At 34.1% G+C, this 24,249-nt stretch overlaps 1 protein-coding gene and 1 pseudogene across 2 annotated transcripts in view; one reads left to right on the forward strand and one right to left on the reverse strand.

Moving 5' to 3' along the window:
* Positions 1-21,740, forward strand: part of STT3B (STT3 oligosaccharyltransferase complex catalytic subunit B) — a 107,604-nt gene extending 85,864 nt beyond the window's left edge. For both annotated transcript variants that reach the window (XM_077865543.1, XM_077865544.1), the window contains exons 6-16: positions 1,018-1,116; positions 2,606-2,752; positions 3,889-3,937; positions 5,335-5,489; positions 7,456-7,667; positions 9,332-9,519; positions 9,939-10,110; positions 10,958-11,131; positions 14,366-14,479; positions 16,690-16,902; positions 20,118-21,740. In XM_077865543.1, coding sequence (XP_077721669.1) covers positions 1,018-1,116; positions 2,606-2,752; positions 3,889-3,937; positions 5,335-5,489; positions 7,456-7,667; positions 9,332-9,519; positions 9,939-10,110; positions 10,958-11,131; positions 14,366-14,479; positions 16,690-16,902; positions 20,118-20,198 — 1,604 coding nt within the window. In that variant the 3' untranslated portion in view covers positions 20,199-21,740. The remainder of the gene's footprint in view (positions 1-1,017; positions 1,117-2,605; positions 2,753-3,888; positions 3,938-5,334; positions 5,490-7,455; positions 7,668-9,331; positions 9,520-9,938; positions 10,111-10,957; positions 11,132-14,365; positions 14,480-16,689; positions 16,903-20,117) is intronic.
* LOC144294455 (U6 spliceosomal RNA) lies at positions 8,507-8,604 on the reverse strand (annotated as a pseudogene).
* Positions 21,741-24,249: the final 2,509 nt, after the last annotated feature.

Here is a 24,249-nt window from a genome sequence, read left to right on the forward strand (position 1 = left end):
TTGAGCTTCTTATCCTTTTCCTAACACTGTAGTCATCTCTTAACCATGTAGCTCAGGAGACAACTTAACATTTGAACCATTAGCCCATGGTTTACCTTCCATAGATGGCTTTCTTTTGAAAGCAAATAAACATTCCTTCTCAACTGAGCAGGGGAAAAGAAGTGTATGCTGAAGGCTGTGCTACACAGAGTGTAGAACATGAATATATATACTATAACAGTTCTCTTCCTAAATACACTCCAGTCTTTTTTCCTAATAGAATACTTTATTTGCCAACAACTATGGACTATGCTTCATAGGATGATGTGAATAAGCTTTATAAATGGAACAATTTTCGTATTATTTCAGTTGGATTTTATCTTCATTTCTAGATAAACTTCCAATTACAATGATTCCCAATTCTAACTTTCTCTGTAATGAACTGAAAATAGTGACCTAAATACAACTAGTGTGTTTTGGCTTGACTTTTGTATACTTAATCTCTTCTTTTATGACATAAAACTTAGTGGACAGGTTTTAGTGGTTCTCACTAAGAGGTACTATACGAAGTGTTAGACTATAAAAAGGATGTGGAATACTTAACTTTTGAAGCAGGAGCAGCTATTTGTATATGATGAGGATCAGTATTCTTTAAGTCATGCTTCAGAGTAATGCCAGTAGGAATAGTGTTTATATATTAAATAGTTTCTGGGGCATGTCAATTATTATTAATGATAGATTGAAAAGTTGATTCCATTTTAGGAAAAGGAAAGTAGCATCAGTCTCCTAAACTGTTCTAAATGATATTTTGCAAAATAAAGTACTTAAAACGTTTTTTAAGGATCAGCAGAAAGAATTTTCATGATTTATAATTAATCAGCAAATAGAATATCAAGTAGAGCGGTCATTTCAAGATACTGTTCTTAAAATAAGGTCAGTTAAAAATTTGCTTAAAAATATGAGTTATTGTATACATTTATGTTTGAAGTACTTAATGGCAGTAGTAAATTATCCTTGTTTCCTATTTTGTCTTTATAGCATATAGCACTTTCTACATTGTGGGTTTAATATTATCCATGCAGATACCTTTTGTGGGATTCCAGCCAATCAGGACAAGTGAACACATGGCAGCTGCTGGTATGAAAAAAATATTTGCTTTCCTTTTTCTAAAGAATATGTGAATGTATAACCAGCCAGTCCTGAAGGGAATTAAGTTCTTTCAGAGTTTTGGGTTTCTTTAAGTTTACATCATATTGGTTCTGAAACGTTGCCAGTAATATTTTATAAATATTGAATGTCTTATAGAGTTTTATTAAGACTTTGTGATACTGTGTTCCAAATGAGCCTATTTTCCCAGCTACTGTTGTTTTGAAAAAGGAAAATCTTCCCTTTTCACAATCCATGTTATTTGCAAACAGTAAATAACATTTGCTTTGTTTAAACAAATCTTAAACAGTATATTTGTACACTGAGTTTACTGTACTACCAACTTTGCATTTCAGCAAATTTAGATGGAACATTTTATGTCCTTTACATCTCCCTAAAATATATTTTAACTGAAATTAAATGGCTTTTATATTGATTATGAAGTAGTTTAATTCTTCTCCGTATGAGCAGACTATTTTGCCATTATTAATCTAGGTCACAATTAACAAGATAATGGGAAATATTTGAATAAAACTTTAACAGATTCTTAACACAAAGTCTGTGTCACCCACAGGCAGTCCGTGGGTAGTTATTTTATTTGCAACATTTTATAAATATTTAACTCTCTGACATGATATTCCCTAGCTTTTATCAGATTCTCATATCCAGTTTTGAGCATATAATCCTTTATAGCAGTGTGTGTGAAGATACACAATCACCTGACTTTTTGTTAATGGGTTCTTATATTTCCTAAAATGTAAATATTTTACTATACTTACTTAATCATTCTAAAATGGTTAAAATTCTAAAATTCTGAAAAACAACTCTTATGACTAAATTTTTTAAAAGAAAAATCAATATGCTATATGGGTTTAGGGTTCTCTTGTGCCTATTAGTTTTACACCTAGTGCTTTTGTATCGTGTTTTGTATATTTTAACAATTTTGTATATTTTAACAAAAGTACTTTTTTGCTGTTACTGCTTTAATTTTATCTTATATTCAATTTATACTTAGTCATTTAGAATTATATATAAGTGTGTAACTAAGGTTACAGCCTGTCACTCAACTATAAATGATAACTACTCAGATTCTCCTGATCCAAGTCACTTGTATCCTTCAATAAACTTTAGGACTATTTATAATGATGATTCTATTTTTTTAGCCCCTAGAAAGCATATCACTAAAATATGGGACAAGGAAGTAGTTTAATGTGGTAAACAGGCTCTAGTTATTGAAATAAGATTTTTCTCATCTGGTCCATGTATGAGGAGTCTGATCATTTTTAAAATAAGAATATCAATTTTTTAAATGCTTTAATTGGTTAACTGTTATTTGACAAAGGAAATGTTGGTTAGATGAAATGACTAGTCTTTGATATGTGTGGTACAGGGTATCCTAAGAAGCTCTTCTAAATTAACATTTTTAAATATCTTTGGGAAAGTACTTTTGATTATTTATATCATCCCTTTCTTTAATTAGGTGTCTTTGCATTGCTGCAAGCTTATGCTTTCTTGCAGTATCTGAGAGACCGATTAACAAAACAAGAGTTCCAGACTCTTTTCTTTTTGGGTGTATCACTAGCTGCAGGTGCTGTGTTCCTTAGTGTCATCTATTTGACTTATACAGGTAAGTGTCATCACCTGTAGATTGTGAATCTTGTCTTTAGATTATTCAAAAAGGTAATTACTTTAAAAATTTTGTACATTTTCTATTTTGTCCTAGTAGGTTAAATACAACCACAGTTGTATTCTGTCTAAACAATAAAAAATAATAGTAAAAGTTACTAAAATCTGAATAATACTACAAATGTGATTTTTTTTAAACTCTATCTTAATTTTAGTGCTTTAGCCCCACATAGATAAACTTTCAAGCATATTTCTCTTGATAAATGAATAGCCCCAAAGTGTATAAAATTCAGAGTTTCCAGTGTTACTTACTGCAGTCTTGCCATTTTTGTTTGCATACACTTTGTCTTTCCAGCTTTTGAACATTCAAACCAAATCAGTTTCCATCTGCTTCTAGATTCTTTTTTTTTTTTTTTTTTTAATTTTTATTTATTTATGATAGTCACAGAGAGAGAGAGACAGGCGCAGAGACACAGGCAGAGGGAGAAGCAGGCTCCATGCACCGGGAGCCTGACGTGGGATTCGATCCCGGGTCTCCAGGATCGCGCCCTGGGCCAAAGGCAGGCGCCAAACCGCTGCGCCACCCAGGCATCCCTGCTTCTAGATTCTAAGTGACTTTCTAATCCTGACTTCAATTGTCTCTATAAACAAATCCAGTTCTCTCTAAAGGTATTCCATCTGTCAAATTAAAACACTAGCCTAGCTCAAAATCAAGAAGGATTAATTACAAGAGTAAAGGCAAGAATGTTTAAAATCATCTTTGCATTTATCTAAATTTGGCATACTGGATTATTTAGATGTTTTCCCCTTTTTTAAATTATCAAATGCTATCTTAATGTCTTAGCTTTATTTTACTTTACTAGTCAACTAGAAGTTTAAAGGAGAATGTGAAAATTTTTTATGATTTTTATCTCTCAACTTTTATTTCTCTGAGAATGTGATCTCCATGGATATTTGTTGTTATATGATTACTAACCTTATTTTATCTGACTGCCAGCTGCATGAAATACGTTGTCACTTACAAAAGAAAAAAACAACCCTGAAATTATTTAATATTAACTTATATTAACCCATAACAATCAGTAAAAATAAACAATAAAAAGGCAGATTGATTTCCTCTACATTTTTTCTTCCAAGGTTACATTGCACCATGGAGTGGCAGGTTTTACTCATTGTGGGACACTGGGTAAGTGCGGATAAGTTATTTGCCCTAATACTATTTTAAAATACCATTTTTTCTCTGTTGTTCTATTTCAGTATCTTGGCAACGTTTCTGAAGTACCCAGCTTATGCTAGTTTAGTAAATGTTGAATCATCCCGTGTAATTTATCTTTGTTTAAAATTCCTGTTTAGAATGCACCTTTAGTATGATATATGTAAGTCATACATTTCTGTTCTACATGGTCAAATCCTTATTTTAGTTCCGTTTGTCAAAAAACATTGCAGGTAACATGTGTGCCCATTTAATGATTGATTTTTGTTTTTAACAATTATGTTTAGTTTCCATCTTTTAGTAATACTTAATTTTTAATTCTTAAGGTGCTGTGTTATAAACCCATATGCTAGAGTTGTGAAGAAAAAACCTAACTTTTTTCCTAATACCACATTATCTAAGTTCCTTGATATTTCTAATCTATCAAATACACTTGAGGGTATTTTTACATTTTTTTAAAGAGTGCTATTATAAAATGAATTAATAAAAAAAATTTGGTTTTAAATTAGACAACTAGTTCAGTAAAACTTTTTGTCTCTAAAATGTTTTCCGAAGGATAGACTATAATCTGTTGATGATAATTTGTTTCTCTTCCCTCTTCCCCATTGTTTGTCTTTTTTGTTACTTCCTATATGGCCCAGTAAACCTACCAATAAACAATTTATTGATTGGGCCTGCCTTTTGATATAATATGAAAAGGGCTCAGGCCCAGATCTAATTAAAGGCATAAGCAAATGATGTATAAATGAATGAAACTAACATTTAGACATGTTTTAAGAGATCAGCCTGTGGATCACCAAAAAGTTTGAGGGAAAGAAAACCCTGGTTGTAGACCGTTATTCTGATGAGGTTAAAATACTAGGTCAGATTTTTAGAAGTCATACTTAATTGACTGTTTTAGAATCTCAGGGCATTTCAGGAGCTATTTGTCCTATCCTTTCCTCTTCCCTCACCTGCCTTTGTGTCATCTTGTTAAGAAAGGTATGGCAATATGATATCTTACTGGATGGGGTATTTCTACTATTAATAAGTCCAAAATATGTGTAGCTTGTTGATACAAACAACGAGATGCTAAGCAAAACTGCAGAAAATTCTATTTGAGCAAAGATTTTTGTATTAAAAGTCAGAGCCAGCACTTTTATAACTGGCTTTAGATAAGTCTTCCAATTTTAGAAGTGGCATATTGGTTTTAGTTTTACCAGTGTAGACCAGATTTATTTCCAGTTTCTAAGTTACATTGGAATATACTTTTAAGCAAGAAGGGGTGAGGGGATAGGAACCATATTTACAGTCAAAGGAAATTTCTTCATCTAAAAGGAACTCCTCCTGTTTTATTAAATTTTAAACAATATTAACTTTTTAAATACCAGGTATGCAAAAATACACATTCCAATTATTGCATCAGTGTCTGAACATCAACCTACGACTTGGGTATCTTTCTTCTTTGATCTACATATTCTTGTGTGTACCTTCCCAGCAGGCCTATGGTTCTGCATTAAAAATATCAACGATGAAAGAGTATTTGGTAAGAGATTTTTAATAAATACTTTGATTTGAAACAATTTTCTTTATTGAGGATATCACTTTAAAAAAGTTTTGTTTTTCTTTGCTGGAGTCGTTGCATATTCAAGATAAATTTCCTCTCTCAATTTGTGTGTTTAGCCAAGAAAAATTCAGTGAATTTGCATTATATATACTCATATTAAAATGTTTTAAATTAATTTAGAACTATTATATAAATTTTCAATTGGGTAGAGATTTTCTGAGAGATTGTTATAGTCTGTGGCTGAGAATTGGAAATTATAACTTTGTTGACTATATTGTCTTCATTTTCTGAATTAGCTTTATTAAGTAGGAAGAAGTTTGTAGCGGCAATCATTGTCCAGATTTCAGTATAAAGTTATTTTGTAATGGAGTAAGAATCACCTTTAAGTTAATACCCGCTTCACTGTTAGATTTGTGTATGTATATTTCCACCTAAAAAGGTGATGAGACAAACTATTTTAAAGCCAAGTGGTTAGGATTTTACATTCATGATACAAGTAGATGAAATAAGCAGACTAAAGACCTTTACATGATAAAGTCATCGCAAGAAGTATATTGTGGCTGTTTTGCAGGTGTTAAAACCTGAAACTTTAAAAAGGTTTGGAACATGCACAGGGTCATAAAATCAAATAATTTGTAGTACCAGGACTGAACTTCTATAAGTATGATGCATGAACCATTAGTGACACTCAAGTTACTATTCCAGAGTAAAGTCAGGGGAGAAAAATAGCACCTGCATGAGTTATAGCCAGGGATGATAATCATTCTCGTTCTGTTGATATAGATCAATGGAATTTGGATAAGGTTGTGTTAATATTCTGTTATTCAGAAGGATTTACCTTAAACGTTTTGCCCACCTCATTAGGCAGCATTCCCAATCCCAGATATATACTCAAGAGAGGTGAGTGTGTACGTTCAACAAGGGACATGTTTAAGAATATACATAGCAACTTTATCCGTAATAGCCCCTAAATAGAAACATTCCAGAGGTTATCAGCAATATAATAAATTTTGATGTATTTGTATAGTGTAGTATATAAAACACAGCATTTAATAAAAGAATAGCATGAGTAAATAAGCCAGTACAAAAGAGAACACTTTGATATAATTTCATTTTAAGAAGTTCAAGACTAAAAAAAACCCAAATTAATGCTTTAGAAGTTCAAATAGTGATTACCTTTTTTTAATAGGAGCAGAGGTAGCTGTTGACTGGGAAAAGGCATGAAGTTTCCTTTTGAGGGAGATATACAAATGTTCTGTATTTTGATATGGGTGGTAATTACATAGATCTGTATTATGTAAAAATTCATTGAGCTGATCATCTATATGGTACAATCTACGGTCAAGAAAAAAAAAATTAGTTTCAAATGAGAGAAGAGCTCTGATGACCATTGACTTTGTAAAGTCAAACAGCCTTCAGCCACAATTGGTGGAGCCTTTAGTATTAAAAATTACTTTAAAAAATTTTAAGTTTCTTGGCAGTAAGTTTACAAGTTCCCCTTTTGGTTAATAAGTTATATTCTTCTCATCCCATTCTCACTTTAACGCAGGCTTTATACCAGATGTTTGCATTGACTTTTCATAGACTGATTCTGTAAACTTACTGTGCCTAATAATATAATTCACCCAATATGTTTAGTCTGTCAGCTCTGGATTTCCTAATATGTGATGCTATTGACAAATGCTAAATTGTCATTTTTCCCATAATAATTAAGTTTGAATCATGATACATTTACCTAAAACTGTTGATATGTAGTATTTAGTCAACTTATAATTTCTAAATATGACTATTAAGTCAGTTGGTCTGTATTATCAATTTAAAACAATTAGCTCTTTTATGAGATGTTTGTTTCTTTTTAGCTTTGGTTTATAATGTGGTATTAAACATTGAGCTCAGTTTTCTGTGGACATTTTCTGAAGTGTTATAAGAGAACTTGTCTTTGCAGTTGCTCTGTATGCAATCAGTGCTGTCTATTTTGCTGGAGTGATGGTGCGGCTGATGTTGACTTTGACTCCGGTCGTCTGTATGCTGTCGGCAATTGCGTTCTCAAATGTTTTTGAGCACTATTTGGGGGATGACATGAAAAGGGAAAACCCACCTGTGGAAGACAGCAGTGATGAGGATGATAAAAGAAACCCAGGAAATTTGTATGATAAGGTGGGAATCTAAGTAAGACCTTTAATATTTTGATGTGCTTTATTTTTCTACCATGGTAAGAACTATACATATTAAGAAAAATGATTAAACAGGGATTTAGACCACCTGTGACATTTCTAGTTGGTCTTTATTGTTTGCCTCAAAATTTGGGTCCTATTTGGTCTTTTGATCTTTTAGCTTAGAATAAGAAAATATAATGTAATCAGAGAAGGGATTCTCATTTCTTATTGGTCAAGTTTTATCTGAAACCTCTCTACTTTTGAAAGTAACAACCTTGTGCTCTACTTAATTATGCAAAATTTAGCACTATAAGCCCTTTTGAAACGATGTGCACAAGCATACTAATCCTTTAGGTCCATATTCAGTGTAAACTTTTTAAATATTTGGTTGATTAAAAGTAAAATAAAGGGAATAAAGTACCTTTTAAAAAACAAGCCTCTTGGTGACGTGAGTGATAAGTTGATTAAGCGTCTCTTGATTTGGCTCAGATCATGTTTTCTTGATTTGGCTCAGATCATGATCTCAGGGTCATGAGATTGAGCCCTCCCTCAGGCTCCACACTGGTGAAGAGTGATTAAGATTCTCTCTCTCCTTCTGCCTCGCCCCTCCTTCACTTACGTGAGTGTGCACATACAATGTCTCACTCTTAGGAAAAAAAAAGCTTTAGCAACAGATAGCTGGCCAATATTACTGTAATTCACTTTTAACCTCTCACATAACACAGCAGGGTAATATTTGGTGCAGGTATAGAAAAGACTTGTAACAGCACATGTCTTGAATGATATATTTTTTAATCCTATGTTGTTTTTTATTTTCATGGAGGGGGCAACCTTTTATGAAAAAATATGAAATATGTCACAAAATTGCATATCATCCTTGTGTAGGGGACATATTAAACTTCACTATTTGAATATTAACTAGGTTTTAAAATACCAACCAATAAGCAATGAAAATTCCTGGTATAAATATCAACTTTGAAATTCTTCCTTTCCTTATTACAAGTCCAAGAGAATTCATACATCTTTGTGTTAATAAAGCATGTTCTTGCTTTTGTGGTGGTTATGTTTTGTTATGTGGTTTTTTAAACGAGCCTTGCAGTTTAGAACCTATGACTCTGTTTTTTTAGTTTTGGGTGAGATTTTGTTATTGCTGTTTACAAAAATGTAATCTTAACCAATCTGTTATTTTGAGGCTTTGGTAATTAGAAGATTATGATAATGGAGGTTTTTCCTATACTAAAGTCCAGGTCTGAATTATAGATGGACATTGCCATTTTCAGGATGACAAATGTAGATTTTATATAAGAAAGGTTGCCAAAATGAGACAATTCGGTTATCTCCTTTGTCTTTGTTTTGTTTTTTTTTTCCCTTTGTATTTAAATAAAACCTAAGGGTACCTGGGTTTGAAAGTTTCTTACTAAAGATACTATGCTCTGTGATCAGCTCCTGAATTGGATATAGTCCCAGAAATCCTTCTTATTCACATTTGATTTTAGAATCTACCTTGATAATTTTTAGAAAACATTGTATCACTCACACAAGAATACCTATGGTTATACATTTTCCTTCTTAAAGAATTAAATTTAACATTCTCACATTTTTCCTGAATGTCTTAGTGAAGGAAGTGAAATAATGAGTTTGTTTAACCAGTTTTTCTATCTTCAGGCAGGTAAAGTGAGGAAACATGTAACTGAACAGGAAAAAACTGAAGAAGGATTAGGTCCTAATATAAAAAGCATTGTCACCATGTTGATGCTGATGCTGCTGATGATGTTTGCAGTTCACTGTACCTGGGTCACAAGCAATGCCTACTCCAGTCCAAGTGTGGTCCTGGCCTCTTATAATCATGATGGGTAAGAAAGTAACTTAGCTATAAGATTTTTTACCAACCCTTTTTTTCTTTCTGAAAAGATAGAATGATATGTGTGAGGTTCTACATTTGAATCCACCATGTTTTTCTTTTACCTCCCCAATGACACTTCTTCCCCAGCTTCCACTTCACTTGAATGCTTGTTATACTTGCAGAGAATATCAGACCCCACCCAAGAACTACTAAACCAGAATCCGCTTTTTTTTTTCAAGATAGGTGATTTGTGTGCATATTACAGTTTAATAAAAAAATACTAACCCAGCTCTTTTTGTGTGTCTTCCTCCCCCCTACTGTTGAGGCTTTAAAATGTGAAATTATTTAATGGTTTTATCCCCTGAAGGTTTTAAGTGATCCTCTTCACATTTAAGATCTTATTTTTAAAAATATTCTGATTCCTTTCAGCACCAGGAATATCTTAGATGATTTTAGAGAAGCTTACTTTTGGCTAAGGCAAAATACAGATGAACATGCCCGAGTAATGTCTTGGTGGGATTATGGATATCAGATAGCTGGAATGGCTAATAGAACTACTCTGGTGGATAATAACACCTGGAATAACAGCCACATAGCACTGGTAAGAATTTGATAAAAGATTAAAAATTATAAATTTTTATTTACTACTTAGTAAGCAGGTTTCACTTTGGTTTTGAGTAGGGGAAATGTGGGTAAAAGTACTGTTTGCTGAATTCTCAAAATGGTATTTCACACATTCAATAAAGTAAATGCAAGCTATGCTTATATACTTTGTTTTTAAGAATGGTATATACTTATTTAAATATTCAGAATTGTAGGCTGATTTCTGGCACATCACATGACAAATTTAGCTCACTGAAGAATTAGGCAAAATCTGAAACTTTTAAAGTATTGTTTAACTTGTATTTTCCATTATTAAATTAAAAATATTTGTAAGTATATAAAGCCAAATGTACTGCATTTTATGGGCATGTAAATTATGTTCACTCTATTAAGTAAGTAATTTGCATAAATTAAGGTAATCGCGTCTCTATTAAAGATTTTAAATAGATAATGGATATTAACCAAATGAGTTCTAGTTGTATTAGTGTTGTAGCTAATCATCTGGTAGACTGAGAAGAATATATTTGTACCAGCTATATCACTGGTCATTCCTGGCCTTGAGGTTATGAGAAATTGCGTTTCTTTTCTTGCCTGCTTTGGAACTTAATTAGTAGCACAATATTAGAACATGTATTCAGATGGTGACATTTCTGCTATAATTGGTTATAGTAAGTGAGGTGGTTCTAGATGCTGGTAAATTTGTTGAATTCGTAGCAAATCATCTCTTTAGAAAGAATTCCAATGTAAATCAAACTCTTGAGGTACATTCTGTCCGATATACATTCATTTTTATTTATAGTGTACCGTGGGAATGAGTACACACTTTGTCATTTTTTATTCTATAGGTGGGAAAAGCTATGTCTTCAAATGAATCAGCAGCCTATAAAATCATGAGGAGTCTGGATGTAGATTATGTTTTGGTTATTTTTGGAGGAGTTATTGGCTATTCTGGTGATGACATCAACAAGTTTCTCTGGATGGTTAGGATAGCTGAAGGAGAACATCCAAAAGACATTCGGGTAAGAAACGAGGTCATTCTACACATATAAAAGACAGTTCCAGTGTCCGAGGAATTTTCTTATCTGCTAATTGTATCTCGTCTTTTTCTCATCATCTTTTCCCCTAAATTATTCCCTCACTCCGACTTTACTATTTATTAAAGATATACTATGAGCATTTTTCCAGGTTTAAAATTTTTGAAGTTTGGGACAGCTGGGTGGCTCAGTGGTTGAGCCATCTGCCTTTGACTCAGGGCATGATCCTGGGGTCTGGGATCAAGTCCCACATTGGGCTCCTGCAGAGAGCCTGCTTCTCTCTCTACCTATGTCTCTGCCTCTCGCTCTCTCTGTCTCTCATGAATAAATAAAATCTTTAAAAAAAATAAAATAAAAATTATGAAGTTCATTGATATTTCTATTCTCCCCTGTGAAACTGTTCCCTCTCAAGACTCTTTTTTTCTCCATTACAGCCTTTCAGTTCTGCCCTTTCTTTCCATTTATATTGCTTCTACTCTGACACTAACCCTTATGATTGTAAACCTAAAATAGCACAGTATTGCTAACCAAATTGCTGTCTTTGCCTTAATCTTGTTTCCTATGCTTCTCTAACATGACATTGATTATGTCATTTTCCAGCTTAAAAGCCTTCAGTAGATAAACGGCCTTGAAGTCAGAGAGACAGGAGTTAGAACTAAAACCCTGCCTCTATCAGCTTGGTGCAGTGGGCAGCTTGTTTTTGGCCAGTCGGCTACCTGGTTGAAACACTAGGTTTGATTCTTGGTTCTGGTGTTATAATGGTGATTAAGGTAGCATAAAATTGTCACTAATGGGGAGGCCAGGAATAATTGATTTGTGGTGCTGTTATGAAAATTTGTTAGTGATATAGATGAAGCTCAACCTAAGAGTTGATATGAAATAATCTCTGTAATGAAGTAGTGGTATATTATCCAAACTCCTTAGCTTGGAGTATAAACCCCTTCATACTTTATTTTTCTTTACTGACCTCTTGTCTCTCTGTCAGTTTTTTTCCATCTGTCAATCTACTCTAGCCCATGAAATTTACCTTGTGGTTTCTTTCTTTTACTTATGTGTTGTTACCTGTGTTTATATATTCTTCTCTTTCTTGGAATACTTTCCCTACCACAGATTTATCCACTCTCCAGAAGCTCTTCTGGTGCACCTGTGTGTTTTATTCATCATCAAATCACATGCAGCCTGTTTTGTTAATAGATTCTAGGATATCTCTTCCCCTGAGTTATGAGCTCATAGAGGATGGGCACCCAGCATTGTGGTTACATGGTAACCACAAAAGGACAAAAGATAAGAGTAACATTCATCACGACCAGAATAAAAGAAACTTTGGGGAAAATGTGTGTCGTGTGATAGGGATGAAGTAAAGTTCCCAACTTTCTGTTCACATGTAATGCTGTGATGTTTTCCTTTAACTATGATTTTAAAACACTACTTCATTGTATTAAATTAATCTTAATTTAATTTTTCCAGTATGTGATTTTCATTTGTGGATTTGCTTTCGCAGTGTTAAAATTGTGACATATGATAGATCTAGTTACCATGCTTTTTAAATTAAGTATTCTTTGCACTTTGAGAATAGATAATGCATTCACATGGTTCAAATAATAAGATACAGGGGTGCCTGGGTTGCTCAGTCAGGTTAGCATCTGCCTTTCAGCCCAGGTTATGATCTCAGGGTCCTGCAGTCAAGCCCTGCATCTGGCTCCCTGCTGAGTGGGAAGTCTGTTTCTCCCTGTCTAGCTCCTCCCACTATTCTCTCTCTCTTTCTCTCTCTCTCTCTCTCAAATAAATCTGCTTGTTTGTTTTTTAAGGTTTTTAAATTATTTGAGAGAGACAGCATGAGTGAACATTGGGGAGGGGGAGAATAAGAAGCAGGCTTCCTGCTGAGCAGGGAGCCTGATGAGGGGCTTGATCCAGGACCCTAGGATCAGATACTTAGGCAGATACTTAACCAGCTGAGCCACCCAAGCACCCCTAAATAAAATCTTTTTTAAAAAGTAAATATAAATATATAAAGAGATACACAGTAAACATTTACCCCCTTCCCCAAGAAAAGAAAAAAAAAGGCCCATGTTTTATATTCTTATAATTCTTATTCTAGCAGGTAACTAGTAGCAAAACATACACTTTGTTTTTGCTTTATTCACTTCATACAATATCTTGGAGATCTTCCGGTCTTAGACTATATGGAGAGCCTTCTTCGTTCCTTTATTGCATATCTGCACAGTGGTTGGTTGGTTGTGTGTGTGTGCCGTGATTTTTTAACCTTTTCTTCTTGATGGATATTTAGGTTTTTAGTCTTATAAATAGTGGTGTAATAACTTTCTACACTCATTATTTTGCCCTTATATAAATATCTCTATAGGATAAATTCCTAGACAAATTTCTATCTATATTGCCACATTGGCCCTCTTAGAGGGTAATTTATAAATTTTACATAATCCCAATAAAAACTACCAGTTTTTTTAGACATTTCTCCTCCCCAGCCAAAGAACTGATTATTTAGAGTTCAAATGGCATAATAAATAACTTTTAGGAAAACTGAAAAGGTTTAATGGAATTGAGGATGGAGCAGTTGGAAGGGGCTAGCTTACCTGGGTGTTAAACCATGGTGTTGGGACCATTTCTTTTAAATAATGAGATTTTATAGCATGGTTTAAAATCTGCCCTCCCTCATCCAACTTGTTCTTTTCTTGTGTTTTCTTGTGTTTTCTTGTGTTTTCTTTTCTTTTCTTTTCTTTTTTTTTTAGATTTTATTTATTTATTCATAAGAGACAACACACAGAGAGGCAGAGACATAGGCAGAGGGAGAAGCAGGCTCCATGCAGGAAGCCCGATGTGGGACTTGATCCTGGGATTCCAGGATCATGCCCTGAGCCGAAGGCAGGTGCTCAACCACTGAGCCACCCAGGCATCCCATTTCTTGTGTTTTCTTAGATGCTCTTTGTTTCTTATTTATAAATGATTTCTAGACTCAGCTTTAAAAAAAATACCCATGATAGTTTTTGCAGGTTTCTTTTAGGGATCATGTTAAATTTATAAATTAATCTTCTAACACCATATATATATATTTTTTAATACCATATTTTTTTGAGATAACTAAATAATGGCTTTTTGAAGATACCTCAAAAGCTACTTCTTAGGGGGAAATGAATGGGGGGAAAGCTGGTAGCTTTAAATGTGTTGGATTGAACTGACACAGAAACTTGATTTCTTTTGTAGGAAAGTGACTATTTCACCCCACAAGGAGAATTCCGTGTAGACAAAGCAGGATCCCCCACATTGTTGAATTGCCTTATGTATAAAATGTCATACTACAGATTTGGAGAAATGCAGGTTGGTTACATCAGTTTTCCTATAATCTTTATTCAAAGTAATATTTTTAAAGCAGTCTTGTTTGCCTCTAAAAGCAGGATAATGAATGTTTTAGTTGTGCTGTGAAGAAAAATACATTATCTGAAGATTCCCCACCTCCTTAAATTTAGATTTCTGGAACTACTATGTAAAAAGTTAGGGGGAAATATTTTTAGAACAAAGATTTCTTTCCAAAATACTAATTAGCACTAGGCTCAAATTCAGCCTTTGCTTGCCATGTTACTTTTTGACCTCATGCTTTTGGAAGATATTTTTCTGCAGGGAAGAGGTCTTCTAGGGAGGAATCCATGTGATCTTAAGTGGGTAGGCTACTTTGCTGTTAGGTGGGGGAAAGCCTGAAATTGAAGAGTCGAGTTATATAGTCACTTCAGATATTCTCTCTCCCTGTTCTGTTTCACAGGGACTATCAGGGTAAGAGTTTGCTAGAATAGTAGAATGATGTGCATACAAAAGTTTAAGGATCCACCTAGTGAGTGAACGTGCAGACACGAGACAAAAAGAAAACAGTGGACTTCCTGCCATAATACCTGGGTTTTAGGTCTGGCTTTGTCAGAGTATGTAACCCTTGGACAAGTCACATCCTCCCTGGACTCATTTTTGTCCTTATCTGTATATAATGATATTGGACTGGTAGTTTCTGGCATTCTTGATAGCTCTTCGATTACATGACTGTAGTACCAAGTTACACCTTCATACTAAGATTTCAGTGAAGACTGTCTGATTTCATGTTGCTTTCTGGTTGATACTAGAAGGCAGAGGAAAAATTGCTTGTTGAACTTTAAACAGGTCAAGATAATGTTTCATTATTATTCATTTGGAATTACTCTATAGGTGGCTCTTTTTTGTGTGCAGTTGGCAACACTATTACATTAGTGTCAGGTGTACAAGGTAGTAATTCCACAAGTTTAGACATCGTGTTTACAAGTATAGCTACCATCTGTCACCATATAATGCTATTATAATAACCATTGACTATATTATCTATATTCTGTAGGTGACAATAATTTTTAAAAAATAGACAATAATTTTACTACAAGATTTAACGTTTTGTGTTTTGATTTTCTTTGAAGGCAGCTGCATGGTCTCTAAGCTCAAGAAAAAGCACTTAAATAATTATCTATCTCAGAAAATGAATCAAAGATGAGTTTCTCTGGTCATTAATGATAGCATCAAAAGACTTTTTCATGTGTGTGTCCTTAATTAAGAGTTTCAAGTCATGCTTCTGGCATGCGTTCATTTTGACACCTTCCCTATTCAAGAATAATAAATGTTTAAGACACGAATACAACTTTTCTATTGTTGTAGATATGCGAGAACAAGTTATTCCCTCATTAGTGTTTATTATGGTTTTGTTTTAAAGTTGAATATGCTTATGCTCTATGTGAACATAAACATAGTCTGAGAGAACTTCTTAAAATCTCCCTTCCCCCCATTTTTTCCTTTTTTCATTCCTCATAAATCCTCCCGTGGTTTGGCTTTTCTAATTTCCTTTATAGTTTCCACTTTCTGGTTGTAGTATCACTGCTTACTTGTGCATTTATTTAAGAAATAACACTGGGGAGATAAAGCCACACTCTGAATAAGATAAAGTCATCATGCAGCTTACCTCCTGGTGGAGGATACAGGTAATTTTAAAAATAAATAAAAAATGTTAGCAGTGAATGCTATAGAATAAAAGATAAGGAAACAGTGGAGGAGACTTCTCAACCACCAATTTCAAGAAAATAATTCCTTGAATAGATGGTGTTTGGGCTAAGACCAAAGGATAGAAAGGAGACAGCCTAGCGGAAGAGCTGAATGAAGAACTTTCGGGTTGAGAGAATAGATAGCACAAGGCCCTGAAACAGAAAAGACGTCCCTCTGTTTCTCTATATACCTAGAAAAAGGGATTTGATGGATTTCCTTTGGTTGGCTGTTTTGGTTTTTTATGCCTGCAGGCTGCTCATCTACTCCTAAGGGTTCAGTGAAATTCTAATTCTGCTGTATTTAATTTCACTCTTCCTGATTTCTTCCTATCTAGTTAGCAGCATATGAGAAATGTTACGATATATTGCTCTGATTCTGTTTCCTAGTTTAAAGGGAGAGAGTTGTACTCTGATTATACCATTTACTATCTTCTAATACTGAATGTTTTCCAAAATAGTTAACATCTACTACTGTCACTTTTGCAGCTGGATTTTCGTACACCCCCAGGTTTTGATCGAACACGTAATGCTGAGATTGGAAACAAAGACATTAAGTTCAAACATTTGGAGGAAGCCTTTACATCAGAACACTGGCTTGTGAGGATATATAAAGTGAAAGCACCTGATAACAGGGAGACACTAGACCATAAACCTCGAGTCACCAACATTTTCCCAAAACAGAAGTATTTGTCAAAGAAGGTGGGTGCCAAGGGAAGTCATATCTATGAAAAGTGTAGCTCAGAGTTGGTAGTTGGTTGGTTGATCTGAAAAAGTTACTAAAGATTACTAATTTTCTTTTGCCCCATCTGTGTAGACTAGCTTATATACAAAGTTAAGAATCAAGCTAGCCAACTAGGGCCATTCCTTTCAAACTGAGCACTTGAAATATCCCAAGCAACAGTCTTTAATGCATAGCATGTGGTTATCAGTGAACCAAGCTGGGATTTTCCAGAGGCATTCTGGCTTTTTAGTTTGGGTCATTCCCATTAGTAAGACTTGAAGGTAAGATATGTCTGAGGCCATCACTTTCTGAACTTTTGTGAAAGTAAAAATGTGATTGATTTTTCATCTTTTGGTTAAAGCACGTTTATATTGCACTTTCATGTTCCATTCTCAGTATGTTGCTACTTTATTATTTATTAAGTAAAAACCAAAGTTGAGGGGGCACCTGGGTGTCTCAGTTAGTTAAGCATCTGCCTTCAGCTCAGGTCATGCTATTGGGGTCCCTGCTTGTGTTCTCTTTCTCTTTCTCTCTGTCTCAAATAAATAAACATCTTTAAAAACAACAACTAAGTTTGAATTCGATTGGTAGAGTCTTGAATTTAAAAAAATCATTTAGGGCAGCCTGGGTGGCTCAGTGGTTTAGCACGCCTTCAGCCCAGGGCATGATCCTGGAGACCCAGGATCAAGTCCCACGTCGGGCTCCCTGCGTGGAGTGGAGCCTGCTTCTCCCTCTACCTGTGTCTCTGCCTCTCTCTCTCTCTCTTTCTCTTTCTCTGTTTCTCATGAATAAATAAATAAAATCTTTAAATAAATAAAAATCATTTATCTTAAGACAACTATTTTTAAGTGTAATTATCATGACAAAGCTTGTAGACAGGAATTATGAAGATGAGACTATTCTAGTCCTTTGTAATAAATATTTAATAAGAAATGAAGTATTTTATTGAAGGCCATTATTGCTCACTTAAGCCAAATAGATCTAATCTTTGCTATAATAGGCAACTAAAAATGAGTATTTATATAGGTTTCTCTCTGTGGGAGATGGGAAATAATGAGCAGTCAGGTAAAATACTAGGATTGTATTTTAAGGTACTTATGATACTATTAGACTCATTTCAGTCTTAAGTCTTGAAAGATGCTTAGGTTTACATTGCTCGGATGAGTATTTTAAAATCACTAAAGCAGTTGTCTTTCCCTTTGCATTACTTAAATATATTCAAAGTAAAGATTATTTCAATGTGTATTATAAAATTATTAGGAACTTTTTAAATTAATACTTTCTCTCAGATATAGATCACCAACCATATCTAGACTGTAGACTAATATATTTAAATGTGTTACATGGAGCTGACATGCATGTGTTAGTCATATCAAATTCACTTAACAGCCTTTATTTACATGAAATGGCAAATCAAATGACCTAATTTTTCATTACCATGTGGGAGGAGAAACTGGTGAGTTACATCAGTGTAAGAGTCAGAACAGATGCTGCTAGTCTCAAGGCAGTCAGTCCTGAGACATCTAAGCCCAGTTAAAGTCTACCCTGAGAAGTACATTGAACTTGCTGTCTAACTGATGATAGTGAATTTTCTTAATCTGACCTCTTCTGTCAAACCATCATTTCCCCCCAAATCAATAAATAAATGGATAAATATTAGTCTGCCTTGTGTGCCCAAAACATGTTCTAGTAGCCAACAACATGGAGTTTTGAATTTCAAGTTTCCATGTCTTTATGTTCTGTTTTATACCAGCACTAGAGGAATATTTGCTTTCCTCTCCCTACCCTAGTTTTTACTTCTGGGGCTGTGTAGTCAGTCATTTGAGAACTTACTCCTGCCACTACAAAGCTGACAAGGCTGAGGCACTAGGAATTGTAGTTCAGGGCTGGAGAAAAGACTTTTTGGCATGGTTCACTGAGAGTCTAGTTACATACTTGACAAACCTGGGGCATTTTACATGATCTTATAGAAAAGGTTTCATGTTAGAATCTTCAGATAATAAGGAAACTAACTCCTTGACCTGGTTTGAATTTTTTTAAATTATGCCCTCTGGTATTTTTTACTTTTCTGCCCTTGTAAATCAGTAATAAAGTAAAATAAATTATGGGCAAGTTAGCAGTAGCTAATTTTTGTAACCTTAAAAAGGACTGCATTTTGCCTTGTATTCTTGTGCCTGTTAGAAAAAACTATAAATTGTTTTAAACCTAATATAAATTACATGATAGAGCATTTACTCTAATAAGTTTCTGAAACCATCTCCAGGAGTTGTATTTGTCTTCAACCTCTTCTGACTTCTAAGTGCTTTAAATTACTTGTTTGCAAAAAAATATTTGCTGTTTTCAGTATCTGTGGATGTGTTAGAGTGTCAGACACATGTGTCTATATGATTTGTCTTCTAAGATGCTAAAATAGCAAACATTTTTGCAGTAAGTTCTACCACCACATTTGTAGTGATTTATCTTAGACCAAAAAACATCTGTTGAAAGTACTTTAGTGGGACCCTGAAGTGTTCAGAAAAATGTTATTTTTTTTAAAGATTTAAAGATCTATGAAACTCAAAGAATGTTACAGCTTTTTTTTTTTCCGTGTTTGGTATTTGTTTTGTTTTTCATTTTTTAAGTTCTTATTTTTCTACCTAAATTGGGAAAATGTGCCAAGTAATTTTATTTCCTTTCATTTTTATAGATAGGTACAATCACCCTCAACTTACATGTAACAAAAATTACTGAGTTTTAATTTGTATTTCTGATACTATTAAATCAGTATTTCTGATACTAATTCTTGGAGGCTAAATCAAGAGCCGCATTAACATTTCCTGATTCCTTAGTCTAGTGTTATATTGTCATGCTGGAAATGTGAGTAATTATTGCAGCTAAGCATTTAGTGGTTGAGAGGGAAGGTAGGAGTTCATTTACCTGGTGGTGAGGAATATATGAAAGGCTTTTAAGGAATGCTCCGGTATTGTTTTCATCTTAGTTAGGGACCTCGTTCAATTTACCTTGGATCTCTCAGCATATTTAACATAGAACGATTATTGGGCCTCATTGATTGTTCAAGCAGTCCAGCCATAGGAAGAACTCTAAAGGCTTGTTAACGACAGTTCGCATCACAATGCTTTAAACCATGTGTGTATATATTTTTTAATCTATGGTAAACCTACACTAATCTCATGTGTTTTGTTTTCTTTTTTAGACTACAAAGAGGAAGCGTGGCTACATTAAAAATAAGCTAGTTTTTAAGAAAGGCAAGAAAATATCTAAGAAGACTGTTTAAATATACTGTTCTGGTTCCTAACTTGAAGCAGTTGTCTTTGTGAGAACCGGTCTTTGCCTTTAGCTCATGTCATGTTTCACAACAGAGGGTACAGAACCATCACTGGTCCAGATTAATGTACAAAATTCTCTGGCAACGCCTGATTTAAAAAATAAAATTGGCTTATTGAGAACAGCTATTTTCTATTTGTAATGTGAAGCAAGACAGAGCACTGCTGTAAATGTCTAACAGCAGATTTTTTTTATTGGTACATATTATCCTTCAAATCTGAGAATTTGGACTAATTGCACCAAAGAACCCTCTAATTTGGTCCCTGGCACATGCATACTTGTCAATGTTTTTATTTTTTACAAGACCTACATTTTATTTGAATTACCCAAATAGCAATATGTAAAATACAAATGACAAATGTGATGTTTCTTGATCCAGTAAACTAGTACAGGTCTGAGAAAGAGGTATTAGAAAAATAATTATACTTCCTTGAACTATATTTATTTTCATGTTTCTCCAATGCATAGAATGTTTCATCAAATGTACATTTTCTATTGCTTACTACTTGCTCTGTCAAAGAAGAAGCTGCTGTTTCAAAGATGGACCTCTGAGTAACTAATTGATGCAAATAGTTTTTTATGTTGACGCATTGCTGCTGTTAGCAGTTGTTTTCACTAGGTACTTACAGAGCAGATCTCATGCATTGTTCATTCAAGGGCTAAATTTATATCCTTTGGAAGGCATGGCAACTGCACAGAATGTTGCTTACCAGGATAAGTTTTGGTATCACTGAGATTAGCACTATGTTTACATGCAAAAGATTAAGGAAAAAAACCCTTAAAGTGGACAGGTATCCAAAGTTCCTTATCTGTGACTCTTCAAAATGACAAAGGATTTGTAAACTTTGCCTGGATTTCTCTCATTTTTTAATAGTTTCATTCATCACAATGATTTTATCCTCTGCTCCATTTTTTTTAAATCCCTGAAGCATTTGATGAAACACTCTTTAATGCTATATGCATTTTCTTACTTTTATTAAAAATGTGACAGTTGTCAAAAATGCACTAAAATATAAATGGAGATTGAACATGTTCATTTTCCAGCTTATAGGCAACTTTATATAGACTTGAAAATTTTCTCCAGTTGTTTAGTAAAAGTGAAAGAGAAAGGGTTTTTCCTGCCACAGGATATAACTTTTTTTTATATAAACAAGCATAACTTACCACTGCTTTTGGTGGAAAAGTGCAGAATAGTATGTACCTTTTATGAAGAAGAGTGTAATTTACAATATTCAGTGAGAATGTTACTGCTGATTTTCTTTTCCAAAGTGTAGAATATTCTTTGATTTATAGAATTCATTTTGACCCAGATGATGGTTCTTTTACAGACCAATAAAATGGCTGAACATTTTCACAAATAAAGTGTAACTAAATCTGGATTTCTGATACCTTGTCATTTGGGGGATTTTATTTTACTTTTGTTGCTTTAAACTTCAATGCAGAGAAGTTATTGACTGTAGGGGAAATAAAGTTAATTCAAATTTTGTGTTAAGTGTTGTCTTTTATAAATATTTTTGAAAGGAGTTAGAGTACTGAACATATAATTCCTTCCTTGTTCACTTTTACAAAGATTTTAGAGAATATGTAGAATAGTAGTCCTCTCTCCTTGTTTGTGGTTTGGCTTTCCTCAGTTTCAGTTTCCCGCAGTCAACCGTGATCCAGAAGCAAATGATTCTCCTTATGATGCATCTTTAGAAGGTCAGTAGTAGCCTAACACAAATCACAATGCCTACGTCATTCACCTCACTTCATTGCATAGGTATTTTATTATCTCGCATCATCACAGGAAGAAAGGTGAGTATAATATAATAAGATATTGAAAGAAAGAGACCGCATTCACATTAACTTTTATTACAGTAGATTTTTGTCATTCTGTTTTATGTTAATCACTGTGCCTAATTTATAAATTAAACTTTATATGTATTATGTGTAGGAAAATATAGAATATATAGGGTTGGGTACTGTCTGCATGGGTACTGTCTGTATCCACTGGGGGTCTTAGAACATGTCCCCACACAGATAAGGGGAGGACAATTGTGAGGACTGAAGTGCTAGATTACTTCAGCCTAGACATACTATTTTATTTTTCCTTCTTTCTACTCGAGAATTAAAGTCTCATTTGGTATTTTTTATGAATGAGTGAAGGGAGGGCAGCAGATGGAAATATGTAGCGAAGTAGGAACTCATCTCTTTTAAGTAAGGATAGATCTTCAATAAAAGCCCTGCTTCTAAAGTATGTAACCAGTCAAGCTTTCATTGTAGAATTTTCTCAATAAGAGCAGGAATAATCTACTTTCTCAGTTTTAGGGAACACCATTTGGGTGCAGTTAAACATCATATTCTAACCCCATTTGTGGTTTTACTCTAGCACAAAAGGGAAATTACAGTAGTTTAAATACATTGGAATATACAATAATTGGCTCAGAATATTCTTTAGCACTAACACCACACATCATAAAGGGAGGTATTAAAGATCATAGCCTTGAAGTTTTAGGCTATAAAACAGCTTTTGTTTTGTTCCACATTTTAGAATTAAAGCTGAGTGCTTTGGAATATAAATAAGGCAGTCAGGCACAAATCCAAAGATGAAATTCAGGGTTTCTTTTTTTTTTTTTTTTTTTTAAGATTTTATTTATTCATGAGACACAGAGGCAAAGACATAGGCAGAGGGAGAAGCAGGCAGTTCCTCACAGGGAGCCCTATGCAGGACTCGACTTCCAGACTGGGATCATCCCCTGAGCTGAAAGCAGATGCTCAACTGCTGAGCCACCCAGGTGTCCCTGAAATTTAGTTTTCAAACTTACGTTATCTACTTGAGTTTGCATTTGTAGAGGTTTACTTCATTTGAGTCCCTAGGTCATGACCAAGAGGCCAGAGGGCTAGTGTAAAAGTATCTTCTGTAGAGTACTAATGTTTTCATGCTAAAGATCCATAAGATGAGATTTGAAGCTACTGCACCTTCTTCCCTTTAAAAAAAAAAAAAAAAGTTTTATGGCAAAGAATAAAATTTACCATCTCACATCTGTACGTTTTTAAATATACAGTTCAGTACTTTTGAGTACATTGTCATGCAACCAATCTCCAGAATGGTCTTCATCTTGCTAGAACTGTTTGCTTCTTGATAGGGGTTTCGTCAGACATCTACCTTGCTGCCCGTAATCCTCAAGGTAGGTAGAGTAGTGGACTTAAAGGGAGAGCTCAAGAGCCATCCACAATTGAGATGATAGGAAATTGAGACAGAGCATCCCTAAAGAAATGTCATGATGTTTAATTTTCTTTAAAGTAAGCTTTTGTTACTGTGAAATATAACACAGAGAACATAAAACTGTATACCTAGTGGATTTCACTCTACTTCCCCCTCCAAAAGGTAACTAACTACTCTCCTAGATTTCATAGTAATTACAGATTTATGGTTCTAATACTTAAGTATTTCTCTTCAAATATACTATTTAATTGCATTAAATCTCTTTCTACATTTTTTTTAAAGATTTTATTTTTGAGGGAAAACAAGCAGGGGGAGGGGCAGAGGGAGAAGCAAACTTCCCGCTGACCAGGAAGGCTGATGCAGGACTTGTTCCCTGGACCCTGGGATCATGACCTCAAGATGCCAAAGGTTAAGCATCTTCCCAGCCAAAGGAAGATGCTTAACCTACTAAGCCACCCAGGTGCCCTGCACCTACAGTTTGAACAATATAAATGAAATCAAATTATTCTTTTGTGTGTGCTTTTCCAGTTTTTGTGAAATTGATCCAGAACGTTGCATGCAGCTGCTTTCTTTTCACTAATAGTAGTGCTTGTTTTTGTCAGTTTCTTTTTATCCCACTTCACACATACTTATTCTAATGGTGGATATTTATACATTGTTTTCCAGTTTGAGGATATTACAAGTACTATGGAAATATCCTTTTACTTCTGAGTACATATGCATACTTTTTTTGTGTGATTTACCTAATAAAGTAGAACTGCTCAGTAGGATATGAAGGTTCTTGTAATCCTTACAT

This window comes from Canis aureus, chromosome 22 (genome assembly GCF_053574225.1).
Source record: "Canis aureus isolate CA01 chromosome 22, VMU_Caureus_v.1.0, whole genome shotgun sequence".
NCBI lineage: Eukaryota > Metazoa > Chordata > Mammalia > Carnivora > Canidae > Canis > Canis aureus.